Source organism: Trachurus trachurus, assembly GCF_905171665.1.
Source record: "Trachurus trachurus genome assembly, chromosome: 17".
NCBI classification, from domain to species: domain Eukaryota; kingdom Metazoa; phylum Chordata; class Actinopteri; order Carangiformes; family Carangidae; genus Trachurus; species Trachurus trachurus.
The window spans coordinates 3,007,680-3,028,764 of NC_139900.1; the positions used below are offsets into that span (position 1 = coordinate 3,007,680).

At 42.0% G+C, this 21,085-nt stretch overlaps 2 protein-coding genes across 2 annotated transcripts in view; both read right to left on the bottom strand.

Moving 5' to 3' along the window:
- The window catches only part of LOC311000057 (cytolytic toxin-beta-like), a gene marked incomplete at both ends in the record, with an annotated part of 42,636 nt that extends 22,489 nt beyond the window's left edge, over positions 1 to 20,147 (bottom strand). The window contains 5 exons of the mRNA XM_083990692.1: positions 3,539 to 3,769; positions 6,022 to 6,559; positions 6,854 to 7,471; positions 19,185 to 19,348; positions 20,048 to 20,147. Coding sequence (XP_083846818.1) covers positions 3,539 to 3,769; positions 6,022 to 6,559; positions 6,854 to 7,471; positions 19,185 to 19,348; positions 20,048 to 20,147 — 1,651 coding nt within the window. The remainder of the gene's footprint in view (positions 1 to 3,538; positions 3,770 to 6,021; positions 6,560 to 6,853; positions 7,472 to 19,184; positions 19,349 to 20,047) is intronic.
- LOC311000765 (transcriptional regulator Myc-1-like) overlaps positions 1 to 21,085 on the bottom strand; it is a 294,713-nt gene that overhangs the window by 88,132 nt on the left and 185,496 nt on the right. The window lies entirely within an intron of this gene.

The following is a 21,085-nucleotide window of genomic DNA, read 5'->3' on the forward strand; positions in this document are numbered from 1 at the left end:
ATTACCAGATCTCTCTTCGATTTCATATGAAACGTAAGTCATAAGAAAAATTGTTTTAGTTGCAGCTATGCATAAGATATTGGGCCCTAGTTTCTTAGACCAGGTGAAGTCTAACCTCGGCGCAGCTTCACCACGTCAACGGGGTGTGGCCCAGGTCCATTTCGCAAGTCTGGTGGGCCGCGCAGTCAGACTTAGACCAGCGCAGCCCCTCCCCTCGTCCCTCCTACCGGCGCAAACGGTGAAGAGGGAGGAGAGAGGGCGGGAGGGAGACAGGAGGAGGAGAGAAAGGCGTGGAGTGGGTTTGACACAGCCGAGTCAGATCTTCACCAATCAAAGGAGCTCCTCTCCTCACCTTTAACTGCGCGGAGGGCGATGCGCGCTGCAAGTTTGTCATTTTATACTTGGACATGGACGGAGGAAACAGCGACGCCAGAGGTCGAACCTCTCCCAGGAGGAAACAGCTGTGCGGTCCGGAGGTCCGAGCTCAGAGTGACCAATAATGAGTTTACTAATAATAATACAAATATCCTTAACCAGGATTGATCTGATACACTGAGAACCCCTGCCCAATGAAAGAAACAACAACTAATAAACTAATAAAGAAACTCACATTTATTCAAACCCTGTGCAAGCAAGATGAGAGGTGTAATCACACCATAAACAAACACCATGCGTAACGGATGAAATCCGCGTAAAGGACGCTCTCTCTCTCTCTCTCTCTCTCTCTCTCTCTCTCTCTCTCTCTGTCCGTCTCTTTTTTTCTCTTTTTTTTCTGATAGAGATGCTGAGTACTGTAGTAGGCTATATACTGACTATCTGATACCGAGGCAGTGGTGGTGGACTAAGAGAGATGAAGATTTGTGTTTTGTTTTTCATTACGGCTGCCTGATGCAGTCGCTCGCGCTAATGATTTAATAAGTAAATAAATAAATAAAGCGATCATCACAAGGGCAGAGTGGTATCTCAACACGGCAGAGACATGCAGTCATCCACCCTCAGTCCTGCTTGGGACATCCACAGCTGCTTTTCAGTGCCAGTTCGTCCCTGCTGTGTTAATTCAGGTGGAGTTTCCTTTACGCACCGACAGCCTTTGATCTCTGCTTTGATCTGACGTCAGATGTGACGGGACAATCTATATAGATATAAATTCACTGTTGATTCCATTAGTTGCATTGAATAGTGGTTATTGTGGATATTTATTGCATTGAAATGTGTCTGGAACTGTGGAGATCTGCCTGTGAGGTCTTGGTGACGTGTGTGCACTGCAGGTCAGTCAGCCAAACTTCCACTGCACCTGCTGCGCTCCGCGCTGCGCTGAGAGTAGACCTGGTTGGAGGTGGCGAGCTTTCAGCGCACCCTCGGCGAGACATTTTCGCACAAAACTTCCACTGCACCAAGCTGAATCTGTGACGCCTCCCCCTGCTGCGCGGCCACGCCTATCTCAGCGCAGCGCGATCTGCCAATCTTCCAATCTGACTTTGCGCTAGGCTGCGCTGGTCGAAACTTGCATTAGACCAGCTGCGCTACCTTGCGCCACCTGCGCTGCGCCAGCAAACTAGGGCCCATAATGCTCAGTATAATACAATCCAGTACAGAAGCACTTTAAATATGACCCAAATAGGCCATATGGGGTGGGAATCTTTGGGTGTCTCACGATTCGATTCAAAATCGATTCTCGATTCAAAACGATTCTCAATTTTTCTTTTTGCGATTTTTAGTTTGCTTTTTTCTTAAACATCAGACCATGTGAAAAAGTTGAATGATGATGTCTACAAACTATTATATCACAAGTTGCAGATTTATTCAGCATTAATATATTTGAACCATTTTAAAGTCAACTGCTACATTTAGCTGATTTTATACTCTTTTTTCAAAAGCCTGGACTGAAGGGATGTGAATCTTTGGGTGTCTCTATTCGATTCAAAATCAATTCTCATATGCACATGTACATAGACACGTATCACGTGTGACAAAGGTGCTTAAAAAAAGGACTGAGTTTAATGTCAAGATAAATGTGCATTATAAATGTAGTGCAATCAGCTGTATTGTAGAGGTGGCCTGTCTACTGAGTGTGTGACTCTCAGACTATATAGGCCTGCACAATGAAACAGGTTTTCATGCTGTTGTCAACCTTCCTGTCCATATGTTTACTGGGCTTTCAAATCCTTTCCCTAAAAGGAGTGATGAAAGGGGACAACAAACACTGTCGTTGTTTTAAGCTAAATAAATGTCAAGCTTGAAATGCTCCGTTCACACACAAACAACTGTTTTGCAGAAATGCTAAATCCTCTTCAAGTAAAACATTGCGTACTGTCTAGGCCAGGGGTGTCAAATACAGCCCGTGGGACAAATGTTCATCAAATGTTAAACCGTCAATATGAATTTTTGGAGTTTCGCTTCTCTCTGCCCTCTCTCAGCAGTCTGTGTGTTGAGGCTCACTCCCCCTCCCTCACAGAGGAGTGAGTGCCACTTCTCCTCTTCCCCCGCCCCTCCCTCCCTCACAAAGTTGCAGCAGACAACAGAGACACAGAGCTGCCGACTCTCACGTATTGACCACAACGCAACAACAGCAGCTCGTTGCGAAGTTTAAACACAGCACCGCCATTCACCGCTAAAGTCCTGCTGTTGGCCCAGCCCGGCTCGAGTTCTCACTGGGCCCAGTGGCGTGCACAAACATTTTGGGGGGCAGGTGCTCAGTGAAAAATAAGGGCACTTTGTGCGGCACGTGGAACGGCCGGCAGTGTGAGATTTTACAGTCCAGTTGGCCACTGACAATACAACATCTACCAAAGTCACAGCAGGAAAACAATCTGAATTTAACTTAATGTGATCATACAATAAGTTCCACAGATCAGCCTTTTGATTTAGTGCTTGTACACCTGATATCCAACAGGTGTAGCTGGGTCAAGCTGACAGAAAGGTGAAGAGCGCCCTCTGCTGGACCAGAGGATGAACTACTAGTCAGCAGTGACACTGAAACATCAGACGACCTCAGGTAACAACACTTGATCCACACTGAAGTTTATTTATCATCATTTACCCATTATGTTTCCATACACATCAGTATCTGGAGTCTGACATTATTCTCATTGTAGCCATTAAAATAAAATGAACAGTAGATTAAGAATGAAGCCGATTAATCAGAGTAAACATGTGAACAACAGTTATAATTACATTTTTTAGGCATAAAAACCTCTTTCTTTTCTTTTCTTTTTTTTTTATTTACAAAAAATACAAAGTAAAACAAAGGTGTGTTAAATCATATCACACTAAATCTGTCTTTTCCTGTTTGGTAAATCGCAAATACAAAAAACTGCAGAAATCTTTTGGTTTAGTTTTAGTCTTTATCTCCCACTCGTGTGTTTGTGATCTTTTCTTGGTCACAGTCATTGAAGTGTCAGTGCTGAGACTGTCTCAGTCCATCGCTCTGTCCTGTTGGTTCTGTCTTTATGATCAGAGTCAGAGTGGATCTCCTCTTTGTCCTGGTGGAAGCTCTTCGGGTCTCATGAAGGCTTTAGTTAAAAACATCCGTGATCACTCTGGATTTGGAGCAGGTTCTCTCTTCTCTCTATTTTAGCCACAATCTCAGCTCTTTCTCTCATGTCCATCTGGGACTGAACTCGTTCCTTCCAGCCTGGTCTGTGCTCAGATTTCTCTTCTTCAATGAGCATGTTGATGTACTCTGGAGTGGAGAGCGGATCTGGCTCTGGATCTGGACATGGGACACCTGAAGCCTTGATCGCCTCTAGAACTGGTGGACGTTGGTCGTCTGCAAATGTCACCAGAACTCTGATGTTTTAAGCACCGTGACCACCGTGACCTCCTGTCCCATCCAACCAACGAGCAGGTAACTTTTACAAGCAGACGGAGTGACAGCGGGGACAGCCAATCACATGTACGTTAGCGAGAAACGGCAGAGCCAATCGGAGAGCGATATTCAGGTTAGAGCAGGGCTGCCCCTGCCTACACGCAGATCACGCACAGTGCGTAGGGCCCCGCGATCCAATAGGGGCCCCGTTTTGCACAAAGGATGCGCATATGCACAGCCGTGGTGCGCGCAACTAGATCAGCTGTCAGCGCGAGGCAGGGGAAGAGGGAGAAGAGACCTTTTTTTTTGTAATCTGAAACCGCACGCGCCGTCACGCGTCGATCTGACCAATCACTGGTCAGATGCGCTGCAGGCACTTGTCAAGCAGCTGCAGGTGAAGACGACCACAGCTTCGAAAAGAACGAGTCAGGCGCGAGCAAGAGGGGGGAAAAGCAAAACAAGAGGAAACTCGTGCTTCTCTCGAAGGTGGGCATTTGTTGAAGTTAGTGCTGCTGGGCCGTATTAACGGCGCCGTTAATGTCCGTTAACGCTGTTAATGGTGTTAACGCCAGTGTAACGGAGTTAAAAGATAATTTGATTCCACTTGCCATAAAGACTCACCACACAACACAAAAACTTGTTTTTCCTATGGTAATTAAATGCATCACCCCTACGGATTAGGGTCGTGCACCCCGGGGGGTAGCCGCAGTCGGACGATGCTATTTCCCTGGTAGGTGCACAAGCTACGGGCTCCGCTATTGTTTCATATTAATTACTTTAATTTCAATGCTAAGGGGTTAAGTTGTATTTCTTAAGCATATAGCTCCCAAACGGTCAAGAATGTCCTTTTCCATATAAAGTTGACGGTGTTTTTCTTTTATTTCTGTTTACAACATGGCTAGGGTTACATGTGGTAACTAACCTGCACTTTCCTTTTGTTTTACATTTTTCAGCCGTGTATGTGTGTGTGTGTGTGTGAGAAAAGAGGAGCTGGACTGACTGTAAATGTGGATTTCTCTGCCAGGTACGCTTTGTGTTATTTTATGTTAGTTTTGAGAATGTTTAGGCAGTCGGACGATGCTGTTTCCCTGCCGTGTATGTGTGTGTGTGTGAGAAAAGAGGAGCTGGACTGACTGTAAATGTGGATTTCTCTGCCAGGTCAGTCCATGTGTGCACAATAAACGGCGAGGTTGCCAACGGTGAAAGTCTGACTCGTATGTTAAAACTACACAACGCAAGGATGAGTACCAAAACCGCTACACCAGCACTAGTAAAAATTTAAAACTTTGTGGCGTAAGCACTAAACCTCCATGCTCAGCACAGCTGCTGCTGCTGCAGGTAGGAGGAGAGATGCTAGCCTCCAGTAGATGTGGACTGTGGTCTGGAGATGAAAGTCATTTTCCAGCGGCCCTTACCATTTATTAAATGTCTTGTTAACACCTTTGTCTGCATATGCATTCACCTCTGTTGAAAGGCAGTGGTAAATTTATCAGTTGTTGGTCGTATTTTCGGCTAAACTTTATAATCTATTTGATCTCCACACAAGGATCTGTTGGTGAATTTAATCTATGACAGGCAGCTTTGGAGGAGATATTAGAGATTAATATTGATAGAAATGAGTGTATTTGATACTTTGGTTGACAGAAGGAACTAAATTTGAATGTAGCTTTTTGAAATATCAGTCTCTTTGGTACTGAATTAGTATGTTTTATTAGGATTGTAGTTGTAGCCTATATAATAATAATAATGATGATAATAATGACAATAATAGTAATAATAGATAGCAATAGCAATCGTTTTTTTTTTAAATTAATATTAGTATAAGTATAGAACTGCTAAACTGCCAGTATTAGTGGTTGTAGTTTGCATTATAATCGATTATAGGAGGGCCTGACGAAATTTTTTCGCTTAGGGCCCCATTTTGGTCAGGGACGGCCCTGGGTTAGAGGCAGGACTTCTAGCAGAGACCGACTGTTAACACTTGTGGCAAAGCTGACAGAAATACTGACTGACTGACTGAAATAAGTAGATAGACCGGTGTATCCCCAGACTAATGTAGACTGATATCTTCATGCAGTTTGATTTAACCTTTGGGTTTCCTGGAGGGCTGCAAGGCAAAGTTTCAGTGGAACCACTGACTTCAAGGACTGGTCCAACACCTACTGAGGTCACTGCTCTGCATCTGAACACATACTCTGTGTCAGGACTCAGACCACTCACTGTGACTTCTCCAGCCTTTGCTGCTGTCTGCTGCTTCCATCCATCCTCTCCACTGACACGGTACTCTACAGAGTAGGAGCTGATGAACTCTGCTCCAAACCTGGGTGGAGAAACCTTCAGAGTCACACTGTTGTGGTTTATATCACTCACTGTCACAGTTTCAGGCTTTGAAGGAGGTTCAAAGTTCTCAGTGACAGGGAAGATGTGTTTATAAAGGTAGATGCTTGAACCTTTCTTTGTCTCATTTGTCAAACCGACCGTCAGGAACTTTATGTTCTCCTTCTCCTTGTTGGCCTCTGCAAAGTCAATGAACAGCTTTGCTTTATGCCTCATTTCATTTACTACTTCTTTTGAGGCAAACCACTGTTCCTTCTCCACATCAAGAGTTTGTGGATGTTGAGCATCGTCTGCTTTGAAGTTTCCTCTTAAGTAGGTTGATAAAGCTGAGAGGAACGGTTCATGACTTCCCAGTGAGGTGAAGACAAAACACACAGCATGCTCCACACTGAGGGTTTCCTCATGAAGACAATTCTGCGATGGGACAATCTTTGTGTTTTTCAACATGTTTGTGAAATATTTTGTTAAGCAGATTTCTCTCTCTTTCCAGTCCATCCACTCATTCAGGCTTTTGCTGTTGAAAGGAGAAGAGTGTATCTTCTTCAGGATCTCTATGAGCACGACCTCCTCTTTACCTCCTCCTCTGATTGAAGGAAGTGTCTTTGCCAAGTTTTGTTGAAATCCCAGCTTGAACTCTGAGCACATTTGTTTGAAACTTTTAAGTTTTTGACCAATCTGTGGGAACTGTTGTACAGTTGTTGTTCTCACTGCATCGTTGCACCTCATTTCCAGCTCATTGAAGTCCTCTAGGACGCTCTGGGCTTCCTGAACTAATCCTATACTGATCTGACGGACAAGTTTAGCAGCAGAAGAGTCTAAAACTGTCAGTGGCAGCAGCCAGACCTTCACGGGTACAGCATTTTCTCCATTGGGCCCCAGTAATTCTGGGAGACTTTGATAGACTTGTACTGCATCCTGAAATGATGTTGCATTTCTTTTAAGAGAAAAGTCTCCGTAGAATCTGCAGGAGAATTCCTCAACACTTGCTTTGTCTTTGTTGTCCCTCTTGAAGGAACCTTCACCATCTATAGAAAATTTTGGGATCTTCTCAACCATCCCTTTCAAGTTTCCCTGAATGTCTTGATGGTTTTCTTTTTCTGACACCTCACGGTCAAAGACAAAAAAAGCTTGTGCCCCATAAAGAATCCCTGTGACTACATGTGTAGCTATTCCTTTATCAAAAACATATGGATGCTTCACATTTTCTCTTCCTAGATGATTCATTGACAGCTGCTGGAACCTTGTGGTTACCTCGTACTTCATTACTACTCTGGCCTGGTTTCTGGAAGCCTTGGTATCATTCAGGTATTTGGCAGATCCACCAACCTCAACCAGTCCACTCAGCACACTTATTTTCAGAGAACCTTTAACATTAAGAGATGAAGATTTATCCTCAGTAGATTCAGATGTAATTATTTCAAAGTCACTGTAAGGTTTTGGTCTTTCTCTTGCATCTTTTTCCAGGACATCACGGTCCCACAGTGTTATTCCTGCAAGAAAAGAAAATAATTTCTTTATTGTCTTTTATTGCAACATTAAGGTTTAGACAGAGAAATGGTCAAATGAATGTGATGTTTGAGTGATGGTAGCCTGATGCAGACATTACAGTAAACTAGCACTTAAAGCAGAAGTAAGCAGAGTATTTGTGTTAATCTAAGTCTTAAATAGTTATATCTTCCGACAGCAATCACTTACATAGAGTGTTTGGACCGAAACACGGGTCTGTCAGTCACTCTGCTCTGCTCTGAGCCGAGGAGAAAACTTTCCTTGTATCCTACAACCTTTATCCAATGAGGAGAGAGAACGGCATGCAGGGCTGTGTGTGCAGCCAAGGGATGCGCGTGAATATGGTGACGTAGGGACGAGGACCAATAGATCCATGACGAGGGCGGGGGCTGCTAACTCCATCGGCTGACAAGAAGTTAGCCAAAACAACCGGATCGCTTACTTCTGCTTTAAGTCCAGGCTTAAAACCTTCCTTTATGACAGAGCTTTTAGTTAGGGCTGGTTCAGGTAGCTCTGAACCATTTTATAGCTACGCTGCTATAGACTTACTGTGCGTTCACACCAAAAGCTTCCAAAGCGTCAAAAACGCTCGAGGGTGGGCGTCAGACAAGACAGCTTCCAAAACGGCAAATATTTTCAGCCGCTTTGGCCGCTCGTCACGTGACTGACGTCAAAGTTTGATCGCGCTGGTCATTGGGGAGCCGAAATACAAAAAAAAGGAAAAAAAAGGCAGCCGACGGACATCTCTATTCTGACAGGCTGCCGCTGGTTGCCGCTTAACCGCGTCATAGCTCATTACCCTAAAGTTAAACCTGGTTCAACTTCTCATCTGGTGATGCTTTGGACGCTTTGGAAGCTTTGGACGCTCTGGAAGCGCGGCGACGCCTGTTGACGCTTTGGACGCTCAGTGTCGCCGGGCGCTCATTGAAAATGAATTGACTTCCGGCGTTTTTGACGCTTTGGAAGCTTTTGGTGTGAACGCACAGTTAGACTGCTGGGGGACACATCTGGTTACATGGAGCCCCCTCCTCTCCTCCCACTGAGACCCAAATCTCTTTTACAGTGGTGACCTGGTCAAAAAAGCAGCAGTACACGTAAAAAAACAAAACATGCAGAACATTTGACATTACTACATTTTAGGACTATGTGCAAATCATTTACAAGATGAAGTGCAGTCATTTAAACATTGTGTAGATTTGAGAAAAAGTGCAGTAGTTGTGATTTTGAATATTGACTTTAAAACACAGACACTGTCCAGTGGTCTCACATTTTCTGTAAATATTGAGCAAAAAGCCTCGTACAGAATAAGATCAGAGAGTTTCAGGTCCTTTTGTATCAAGTTCCAATCAGTTGGGTCAGCAGAACTATGTAAATATTTTCTCCAACACCAGTCATAAAAGTCTCTTACAATAACAAGTGAAAGGCTTTCAAGACCATTGGTCAGTGTTTGGTTGTGATAAACCCAGTATCTTTAAATGTTAATTCTTACCAGGTATTAGGGAGTCTTTGCGGCAGTCGTACAACATCCCCAGGCTGAAAGGCCGCCCAAGAGCTGCCACCTCCATCGTGTCTCCAAATTCACGCTCCATTGTTCTGTTTTAATTAGAAAGAGTTTAACAAAATTAAATAGTAAAAGTTAAGTTAAATAGTTTATATGCTGACAGAATGAGGCTCTAGTCATAGCCCACAACTAATCAGCTGGATCCAGAGCTACAGAGAAGAATTACAGTGTGATTTCTCCTTGTTAGTTAGACCTCATTCAGAAATGTTGATTTCATCTTCTCTCAAAGACAAATTGTAAACTGAGGGGGTTCAGAATTTACCCTTTTGAATGAGTTTGTCCAAACACATTGTAGGTCAATTGGGTGACAATTCAAATGTCTCTCTGATGCAGCAGCTCGCAGGGATTGTCACTGTTTTTCTGACAGCCAGTGGGCTTTGTTGAAATAATAATAATATAGACAAACTGAGTAATGATTTAATAATAATTCACTTAAACAATGGTGAAAAAACTTGGATAAGCAAAGGAAAGCGCAGCATTTTGTCATTGGTATCAATAGAAACATGTTGATTATGAATGATTATTATAATTGTGAATTTTATATGATGACATACAAACTGTTAATCATCAAAAGAATCAATATATTAAGTGTTGTTGTTAAATAAAATGTTTATTTTTATTATAAAAAACATCTAACAAATAAAACAATCTGTTGTATAACATAACAGCATCTTAGAGTGTCAGTCTAAATTATGTTTGTAATGTTGTGAGACAAAAGGCCTCAGATTGTTACCAGACCAGTGGAACCAGGGGGAGAGACATCAACTCAACACTGAAGTGATAATGATGGGTGTGTCAGAATTCATACCGCATAGTCATAACCCTGTCAAAGTCTGATTACTGTCATGATACACACATATATACATAAATACATACATCTTTGCATTATAACACAATTTCATTAATAAAAACAGTCATTGCAGAATATGATTTAAATCGTTTTTTTTTGTTTTTTTTTAGGTTTTCTTCAGTATCACCATTTCCCACTGATAGTTTGTTCACAAAGGAACTGGTCACAGCTTAAATGAGCTACATTAAAAAGCTAAATCTTGATTAAGAGGCTGTAGCTCACAGCCAATCATCCAAATCTATGGCAAAATGATATTGTCCCGAACCCCCAAATTATGGTAATACAACCACTGGTCATGACTGTCCAACAATAGAACTAAAAGTTCTACCGTGAAAGTGAAACCGTAAACAGAAGCAGGTGATTAAAACAGGATCATTTTGGTGCCTAAGGTCATGTTACCTTGATTCAGGCTGCAGACCAGAGCCCTGTGGCCTGTTTATCTTGAAGAATACCCTCCTCAAAGCAGCATCAGCAGAGCGGTGTGTGGTCCTCTGAGCTGCCGTGTGGTGTGTGAGGGATGAGATCTACCTGACTGACTGAAGAGAATCAGACAGGTTTCTCAGAAAAGGTGTCACCTGTGAAAATATGCAGGTGGGACAACCAGACAGACCAGAGTCTGTGGTCATGCCAGCTGCTCTGCCAGGCTGAACGTGCAGAAGAGTGGTGCCATGCTCATCATCTTAAAGAGAAACAACACCAACACAATGAGATGGAAAGGTGCAGCTCTGATTAACACATCACACAAACACAGGCAATAACACTTATTTATAATAATAATAATTCATTTTATTTTTAATGGGCTTTACAACAATCTCAAGGCGCTACAGAGAAAAAAATATTTACAAAGTTATTGGAGACAATAAAAAGAATTTAGCAAAAATTTAGCAAAGAGCTTTCATGAATAAATAGGTTTTTAGGTCTTGTTTAAAAACATCAATGGTGTGCGGGGCCCTCAGGTGGTCATGGAGGGAGTTCCACAGCCTTGGAGCTGCAGAAGATCAATCAATCACAGACATGTTACCTCACAGGACAATAACACGTAAATTGATCAGTATCAGGAGTCTGACATTATTCTCACTTTAGCAATTAAAATAAAATGAACAGTAGATTAAAAATGTGATTAATGTAATTCAGATTTTTTCATGAAAATGAAATTAATCATAGTTTCAAAATCAAGTTTATACAGTGGCGAACCGTGGACCCAGACCCTGGGCCTTCAATAGGATCATGTAGCAATAAAAAATTAAACATAGCAATAGAAATAATAGCCAGAGCCTTGTCACATGGATGGTCGGCATATTACATGTTTCTTTGCCCTAACTGGCTTCACAACACACAAGGTGATTCTGGAAAAACAGTCATTCAAAGCTGGCTATCATGAATCACTTATTTAAAAAAAAAAATGAAACAAGCAAATCACACATTCACTTATTTGTTTAGCTGGAATGAAAGTGAAATGTCAATCATGAGCTGTTCAACAACTAAAGATGTATTTTTGATCATGTTTTTTGTGTTTGTTTGAGCTTAGACACAGTTGAATTTCACTGTAGATTTAATATTTCTGCCAAAAGTGGCTATAAAACAAACACCTCCTGAGGTGAAATGGGAAAAAGGCACAAGCTCTTTGTAAATGTTTCACTGACCTTAATGGCTATCAAACTACCGTATGCAAATTGTAGGTTTACAGTACAAATTCAGTTCTGTGCTGCTGCTGCTACTGCTGCGGCACTGGGTCTGTGGGTCTGTGGGTCTGGGTCTGTGGGTCTGTGGGTCTGTGGGGCTTCAACAGCCGAACTGACCCAGCTTAAAGTCATGCGTTTAATCAGCACCATTTAAACTTCTAATAAATAAATGTGCGCTCCGGCCACAGACTGTAGGCTCCGCTCTTTCCTTCGGTCAGTCGGAGTTCTCAACGGGCTGGACCGAACAACATGACCGAGTGTGGCTGTGTTCAGGCCGAGTGCTGGTGCTCGTACCGCAGCGAGTCGGAGCTTCACCACCCGCTCAGTCAGTCTCAGTCAGGGGTCCGTTTCACAAAGCAGGTTTAGTGAAAACTTAGTCTGTTAACCCTGAAATGAGGCAAACTCTGGGTTTCCTGTCTCAGAGTAGATCAATCAGTTTCAGGTTTAGACTCAGAGTTTATTGAACCTGCTTTGTGAAACGGATGAAGCTGTTAAACTAGAAACTGCTCAAACGGGCGATCATGGGCTATGAGGTAGGAATAAAAAATAGACCCACCTTCTAACGGAGACCGGCTTTTATTTGAGAATTCACGGTAACTATTCTCTTGATCAGTGTAGTGAAAGCCGATCTTGGGATGTCGGTGGGGGGGAAAACTCTGTTGTTGTTGTCACCGTGGCAAAGTGTCGTGTGTGCACGGGGGAAGGGAGGGGCGGGGGGAACGGGGGTGACACATCCAGCAGGAGGACAAACTATCCTGCGTTTAAATAACATGTCGAAAATATCTGCTTGACAACTCATGGAGCTGGAAGCAGCCCTAAATAAGTAACTACACTTTAACAACAAGCCCAAAAACCCACAACCCACGACTACCAATATTTATAAGCGACTTCACAGAAAAACAAGCCCAAAGTCACGTATAATAAGCGGACTTGGCAACCCGCTCCCTCACTATTTTGGCGGCTATGTTGTTCTGCTGGGTATTCGCGAATACCCGGAAGCTGTCGTAGTATGGTCCCGCCCTCAACTCAGTGGAATATGATTGGCTAAGACACCTGTCAATCTCAAATTCATGCCCACATTGACTTGCATTACACGGGCCTTCGGTCACAGCCACCGAAGGCCCTGCAGGGGGAGTCGATGATTTACTGCCCAGATACCGTTGGAAGAAAAATTGTGATTGGTCCATTTCCCATTCCATTATATTAACCCATTGTTTCCCAAGAAATATTAGTCCAACTTTATAACAATGATCTAGAAAATATTACTTGTGTGTTACTCACTGTATAAAATTAATAAATAAAATAAAATAAAAATAAAACAAATAAATAAATATATAGTAGTACAAAAATTATTTCAATATTTTTTCTTAGGCCTTCACTGAATAGCTTGAAGGCCCAGAGGGTTCTCCTCTGTGTAACTGGGACCAGAATCGGCATTGTGGGTAATTTCCTTGAACAAAGTAGATGCTGACTAACAGTTTTTTTTAATTTTATTTTAGTTTTTGCTGTCAATGTTTCTTTCTTTGAACTAGTTTTCATGAATGTGTTGTGAGGGTGTAAAAGTTAAAAACGTCATCGGTGTTTATCTACTACACCAGAATGTAAATATTCAGGTCACTTTTCATAATAGCTATCAACCAACCAACCGACACAGTATCGATCTTTCAAAGCAGAAGAATCACAGCAAGATGTTGCGACGCCTCGCTTCCCCATGCCAAAAATCACAGTTATACACTCACATTGAGTCACAAAGAAGAAGAGAAACAGACTGAAGCCAAACTCAACTCAGATCATCTTCTTATTAAGTATAAATCAAAACCCCTTCCCATCTCTTATCAGCATTTTGTACTATTGTCCAAACAGCCTCTATTTTCCGATTTTCTTTCACATTTTTGTATTTTGTAAATATAATTTTTGTATTTCTATCAATGTTGCAAAAGCACATACAATGTTATAATGACACAATCATATTATAACCCAAGTGTACCTTAAAAAAACTGTCAAAACTTTCAAGATGCACACAGAAAATTATTTATTAAACATAAACAACAGTTCATGATGATGACGACAACTCACCATTTATTGTTCCACGCAAATGCTGTGTTGAAGGTTGACCAGCAGACGTCGCCATGTTGAATTGTATCAAATGCTCTGAAACACTGAACCATTTCAACAACAATAGCTTCATATTGATTCAGTGGTTCAGAAAGCTTTGGTTTCTACCATCACTACCGACATCTCTAAACCATCCAAACAGAGACAGGTGGTGTCTCCTACCTTCAGAGATGAGTCTGTCCACACATCACAGAGTCTTGAAGCGGTTTTCAGGAGCTGAGCAGGGAACCGCAGCCTCAATGCTGTGTAGGCTAACATGCTATATGACAGTAAGCTAGCTAGCTGCGCTGTCCCGCCTAAACTGTTGCCAGGCGCAACCAAGTTTGTGTTTGTAGCAGGGGGGGGATGGGCCACCCCTCCTCACGTGGTACAACCTCCGTGTTCCTCGGACTGTGATTGGTTAGTGGCTGACTGACGATACGACGCACTCTGTTCTGGTGTTGCGCACATTTAACAGAAGCGGGAGCGACGCATTTAAAAGAGAGAATCCAACCAGAGAAGACTTCAAAATAAAGTGCGGGAGGAGGAAGCAGCAGAATGAGCCGAGAAACACGGATCTATCCCAAAGACCTGACAGGTGAAGTGTTACAGTAAACAGGACTGTTGTTGTAGCTAGCTGCTAGCTCAGTTGATGGTGGATTTAACAGGTAAAGTTTAGCTGCTAGTTGTTGTGACAGCTCTATTTATATTCATATCTATATTTATATCATCTTTGCAATATTGTATATCAATGGTCACTTTACATCACAACATTCTTATATCATGCACACCTGCAGTAGTAGTATTTATATTATACTTCTATTTATATCATTGTCACTTACGTTGCAATATTTTTACACCATAGTCACGTTACCTATCAATACTTTTATATTAGGCCTCCATAACCTCAGTACTTGTTTTGCACATTGCCTGGTTGAAGGTTGATTTGTTTTATTGCTTATTGTGTCTATATTTCTGTTTGCTGAGTTGTGTTTGTGTTTTGTTTATTTAGCCCTCTCTACTTTCTTTCTTAACTTGCCTGATGTAACAACTACATTTCCCCATTGTGGGATGAATAAAGAACATCAAATCAAATCTAAATCTAATCTAAGATGTGAAATATGCAGGGCAAATGTTATGATAGCATCATGTAGCCTAGTAATCTAAGACAAGATATGTTATAGTATGTGTTGATATTCTTATTTTATTAATGTAGTGTAGTTATGTAGGCTACTATGGCTACTGCTGGGGTTTGGTCCCATGAAAACAAGCAACTCTGCAGAAACTAGAAGATGTCTCACTGCTCTGTGTGTTAAAAAAAAAAAGAGAGGCACCAACTGGTTTCGTAAATAACACAAACTGTGCACAAAGAAACTAAATTCCTGCCCTTCAGGATCCAAATTTGAATGTTTGTGCATAAAATAAATGCTGATGTTTTCTTTTCATACAGAATTAGTTAGATACAGTTTTCAGGACAGTGACATCATCGTTACTGAACGTACATGTCAGTTGAGGTGATTCTCATTCCCACCAATGACCAGTTAGATTATGTTTCTTTATATCCAGTAGAATATGCTCACTATAAAGAAAGGTGCATGGTCGTGTGGTTAGCTTTCCTATCAGAAACTGTGAAGTCTTTTAGTGTTGCAGCTTTATATGTAACTGTTGTGTTCACTGTTATTGGAGAGAACGTCGCTGCAACATTAGATGAAGAAGTCATGTTGCAGTTCACCTCCACCACTTTATTTCTTCAATCATATCAAGCAACAGGAAACAGTCCAGTTGGCCACTGACAATACAACATCTACTAAAGTCACAGCAGGAAAACAATCTGAATTTAACTTAATGTGATCATACAATAAGTTCCACAGATCAGCCTTTTGATTTAGTGCTTGTACACCTGATATCCAACAGGTGTAGCTGGGTCAAGCTGACAGAAAGGTGAAGAGCGCCCTCTGCTGGACCAGAGGATGAACTACTAGTCAGCAGTGACACTGAAACATCAGATGACCTCAGGTAACAACACTTGATCCACACTGAAGTTTATCATCATTTACCTACTCATTATGTTTCTCTACAGGACAATAACATGTAAGTCCATACACATCAGTATCAGGAGTCTGACATTATTCTCATTGTAGCCATTAAAATAAAATGAACAGTAGATTAAGAATGAAGCTGATTAAGGGTAAACATGTGATTAATGTGAAATGTGTAATTACATTTTTGCATGAAATCCTTTTTTTTTATTATAAAAATACACACAAAATAAAGCAAAGCTGTCTTTCTTTATTGCTATATTTATTATTTATGCTCTATATTTTTCCCCACAATTTTTCACAGTAAATTTCCCCACTGTGGGATGAATGAATGATTAAAAGGATAAATGATAAATTTATACAGGATGGTCTTTTCTTCACCAGCTTCATTTGCAGTGCTACGAGGACAATGGCAGGTAAAACAACAGTTGGTGAGGAAAATGCCATGAACATAAATGTTCACTTGAATAGGTTTTGCGACAGGAGCTTCAAACTCAAACTTCTCATTTCTGCAGCTGATCTCTGTCTTTGTGCTCTTTCAGTTTTTCAGTTGTATCTTGAATTGGTGAACAAACATCAACTTCATAAAATCGATCCACTGTCTCCATGTCAAACGTTTGGTCTTCATTTTGTTCAAAGCAACAAAAAACTTCTTCATGCCTTTTGTCCCTATGTTCCAAAACATCTCATCAAGACCACCCTCATCATCATCATCCTCATCCTCTGCTGCAGACGACTTGTTGTGAGCAAACAAAGCTGAATTGTTGAACTTGAAGTGAACAGGAAATCCATCTTCTGTTTTAGGACATCGGACACCTGAAGCATTGATCACCTCTAGAACTGGTGGATGTTGGCAGTCTGCAAATGTCACCAGAACTCTGATGTTTTCTGCCCCATCTTTTCCAAAGACTGACTGAACTAATTCAAACACATATCTCTGTGTTGGTGCGAGTCGTGGTAAAGCAGCTGGAACTACGAGACACACAGCATCAATCTCTCTGACACCATGTTCAAAGGTGATGAGATTATGTAGACGCTCTACAATCATCCAGTTGCTGTCTACATACCCAAAGCCTGGTGTGTCAACAATGGTCAGTGAGTAGTCGATGTTAAAACCCTCCTGATGGTTGACTTTGTACACAGTGACTTCAGGGTTCTGACTTTCACCTTCAGATCTCAACTGATCCTCATCAGTTAAGGTGAATCTGACTTGGTCCTTCCACTCTACACCAACAATGTAGTTGATCATTGCATTGATCAGAGTGGACTTTCCTGACCCAGTCTCTCCAAGAAGAATCACAGTGCGATTTCTCCTGGAGCTTTCTCTGCCAAAGTTATACCTCCGGTATCCAGGAATGTTGATTTCTTCTTCTGTCAGAGGCAGTTTGTAAACTGAAGGAGATTCAGAATTTATCCTTTTACTTTCACGTTTGAGGTTTTCTATGAGAGGTTTGGGTTTTGTTGTGCAGACATGAACAGTGATGCTTTCCTTGCTTCTGCCAGCTGCTCCACAATCAGCTCTGACCCTGACTGCATATCCAGTCTCTGACTGAAGTCCTGAAATGATCGCCTCCTCAGCCCTCGACTCCAGTTGTTTCCATTGGAGATCTTCTTCTTGCCCCTCGCTGTGTGTTTGGGCGTACTCCACCATGTAGCTCAACACCTGCACATCTTGTCCAAGCTCAGCAGGTTTCTGCCATTTGACTGATATCTCTCTGGAGTTTGATTCAACTTGGGGTTTTCCTGGAGGGCTGCAAGGCAAAGTTTTAGTGGAACCAGTGACTTCAAGGACTGGTCCAACACCTACCGAGGTCACTGCTCTGCATCTGAACACATACTCTGTGTCAGGACTCAGACCACTCACTGTGACTTCTGCAGCCTCTGCTGCTGTCTGCTGCTTCCATCCATCCTCTCCACGGACACGGTACTCTACAGAGTAGGAGCTGATGAACTCTGCTCCAAACCTGGGTGGAGAAACCTTCAGAGTCACACTGTTGTGGTTTCTGTCACTCACTGTCACAGTTTCAGGCTTTGAAGGAGGTTCAAAGTTCTCAGTGACAGGGAAGCTGTGTTTATAAAGGTAGATGCTTGAACCTTTCTCTGTCTCATTTGTCAAACCGACTGTCAGGAACTTTATGTTCTCCTTCTCCTTGTTGGCCTCTGCAAAGTCAATGAACAGCTTTGCTTTATGCCTCATTCCATCTGCTACTTCTTTTGAGGCAAACCACTGTTCCTTCTCCACATCAAGAGTTTGTGGATGTTGAACATCGTCTGCTTTGGGTTTTCCTCTTAAGTAGGTTGATAAATCTGAGAGGAACGGTTCATGACTTCCCAGTGAGGTGAAGACAAAACACACAGCATGCTCCACACTGAGGATTTCTTTGTACATATGACTTTGAGACTGGACGACCTTTGTGTTCTTCATCCTGTTGGTAAAAGACATTAAGGTGTAGATTTCTCTCTCTTTCCAGTCCATCCACTCATTCAGGCTTTTGCTGTTGAAAGGAGAAGAGTGTATCTTCTTCAGGATCTCTATGAGCACGACCTCCTCTTCACCTCCTCCTCTGATTGAAGGAAGTGTCTTTGCCAAGTTTTGTTGAAATCCCAGCTTGAACTCTGAGCACATTTGTTTGAAACTATTAAGTTTTTGACCAATCTGTGGGAACTGTTGTACAGTTGTTGTTCTCACTGCATCGTTGCACCTCATTTCCAGCTCATTGAAGTCCTCTAGGACGCTCTGAGCTTCCTGAACTAATCCTATACTGATCTGACGGACAAGTTTAGCAGCAGAAGAGTCTAAAACTGTCAGTGGAAACAGCCAGACCTTCACTGGTACAACATTTTCTTTATTGGAACCCAGCAATTCTGGGAGACTTTGATAGACTTGTACTGCATCCTGAAAGGATGTTGGATTTTTTTTAAGAAAAAAGTCTCCATAAAATTTGCAGGAAAATTTCTCAACACTTACTTTGTCCTTGTCGTCCATCTTCAGTGAACCTTCACCATCTATAGAAATGCATGGGATCTTCTCAATCATCACTTTCAAGTTTCCTTGAATGTCTTGATGGTTTTCATTTTCTGACACCTCACGGTCAAAGACAAAAAAAGCTTTTGCCCCATAAAGAATCCCTGTGACTACATGTGTAGCTATTCCTTTATCAAAAACATCTGGATTCATCACATTGTCTTTTCCTTGATGATTCATCGACAGCTCCTGGAACTTTGTTGTTGTCTCATACTTCATTGTTACTCTGGCCTGGTTTCTGGAATCCTTGGTATCATTCAGGTATTTGGCAGATCCGTCAACCTTTACCAGTCCACCCAGGAAACTTGCTTTCAGAGAAGCTTCAACATTAAGAGATGAAGATTTATCCTCTATTGATTCAGATGCAACTATTTCAAAGTCACTGTATGGTTTTGGTACTACTCTTGCAGTTTTATCCAGGACATCACAGTCCCACAGTGTCATTCCTGCACGAAAAGAGAATAACAAGTTCTTTATTGTCTTTTATTGTGACATTAAGGTTTAGACAGAGAAATGTTAATATCAGTTTAGTAGTTGATAGTAGAAATGAGATGGAGGGTTATTGGAGAACACAGAATATATGTAATAATTAATTCTGAAATAATGAGGGACTCCTCAGTAACTCATGAAATCCTTCACAGGTAAAATGTTGACCCTCTGCACAGTGACTGGAACCTGGATCTACCGAAAAAACAGGAACAGAACTGGGACCAGGACTGAAACTGGGACCAGAATCTGCATTGTGGGTAATTACCTCGAACAAAGTTGATGTTGACTGACAGTTCTTTTTCTTTTTTGTTATTGCTGTCAATGTTTCTTTCTAGATCGATTATGCTCATTTTGTCTTCTGTTATATATTTGTTATTTTTTTCTTGTGTTCAGACAATAAAATGAAGAATGATGTTACCTGCTTGACAGTTTCGACTGTGACTCCAGTCTTCCTCAGAAGCAGTCAGGCGGACCTGTCAGAGTCCGCCGAACCGACCAGCTGATAAATGACACGTCAGCAGCACGTCGGATGATGCTTCTGAGTTGAAACTGTCAAGCAGGTAACCAGTAATGGAAGTCTTTTACAATAACAAGTGAACGGCTTTCTTGACTGGACCATTATTAGTGTTTGGTTGTGATACAACAAGTATCTTTACCAGGTACCAGTGAGTCTTCACGGCAGTCGTACAACATCCCGAGGCTGAAAGGCCGCCCAAGAGCTGCCACCACCATCGTCCTTCCAGATTCACGCTCCATTGTTCTGTCTTTGGAAGAGACAGTTTAACAGTTAGATACATTATGTGCTGACAGAATGAGGCTCAAGTTGTAGCCGACAGATAATCAGCTGAATCCAGAGCTACAGAGAAGAATTATGCCGCTTTCCTACTGAAGTTAGAGGGTTGACGCAGGGTTTTTGAAAGCTGATCAACAATCGGCATATATGACTCCTTTCCCACTGGTCTAAAACAACTGATCTCCAGCTGGCGAGCGGTGTGGCTGGTTTAAACAGGTTTTTTGGTCAGTGGGAAAGGGGCTTTACATTGTGATTTCTCCCTGTTAGTTACACCTCAACATCCAGAAATGTTGATTTCTTCCTGTCAATACAAAGACATAGGGTTGTCACGAGAACTGATATTTCGGTACCAAGTCAATGCCGACACGCAAAAAATACATTGGTACCTGCTTTTTTCAGTACCGTGAGTAGCAGATATACAACTTAGCATCCCTGGTTTGGACTTTGGACCAGAGAAAAAAACCAGCATGTGTAAACGCAGTGTTTCCCATACATATTTATTCTTGACGCCCCCCGCCCCCCAAAGAGGTGACCGCTCCGGGTGAACCCCACCCTTGCTCTTTGCCATCTGGGCTTGGCTCTACTGTCTTATCTCTGACTGCAGCTGTGACCACAGACAGAGGACCCATCAATAGTTATGCATTTTAGATTAATCTGTTTAGTTTGTTATTTTATTCTCTTTAAAGGTACTTTGTGTAAGTTCCCCTGTTATCTAATCACAAAAATCGATTATTAGGTTCAAAAGTCTGTTTTTCATGAATCAGTACAACAAAGTGAAGTGTTCCTTTCAGCTCTGAATGAGCCGTTCATATCATTCATATCTACATGGAGCGGATAAGCTCGGTGCTGGCTCAGGTGCAGTTGGAAAAACGTCTGTCAGTAACAAACCAGATGTCATTTT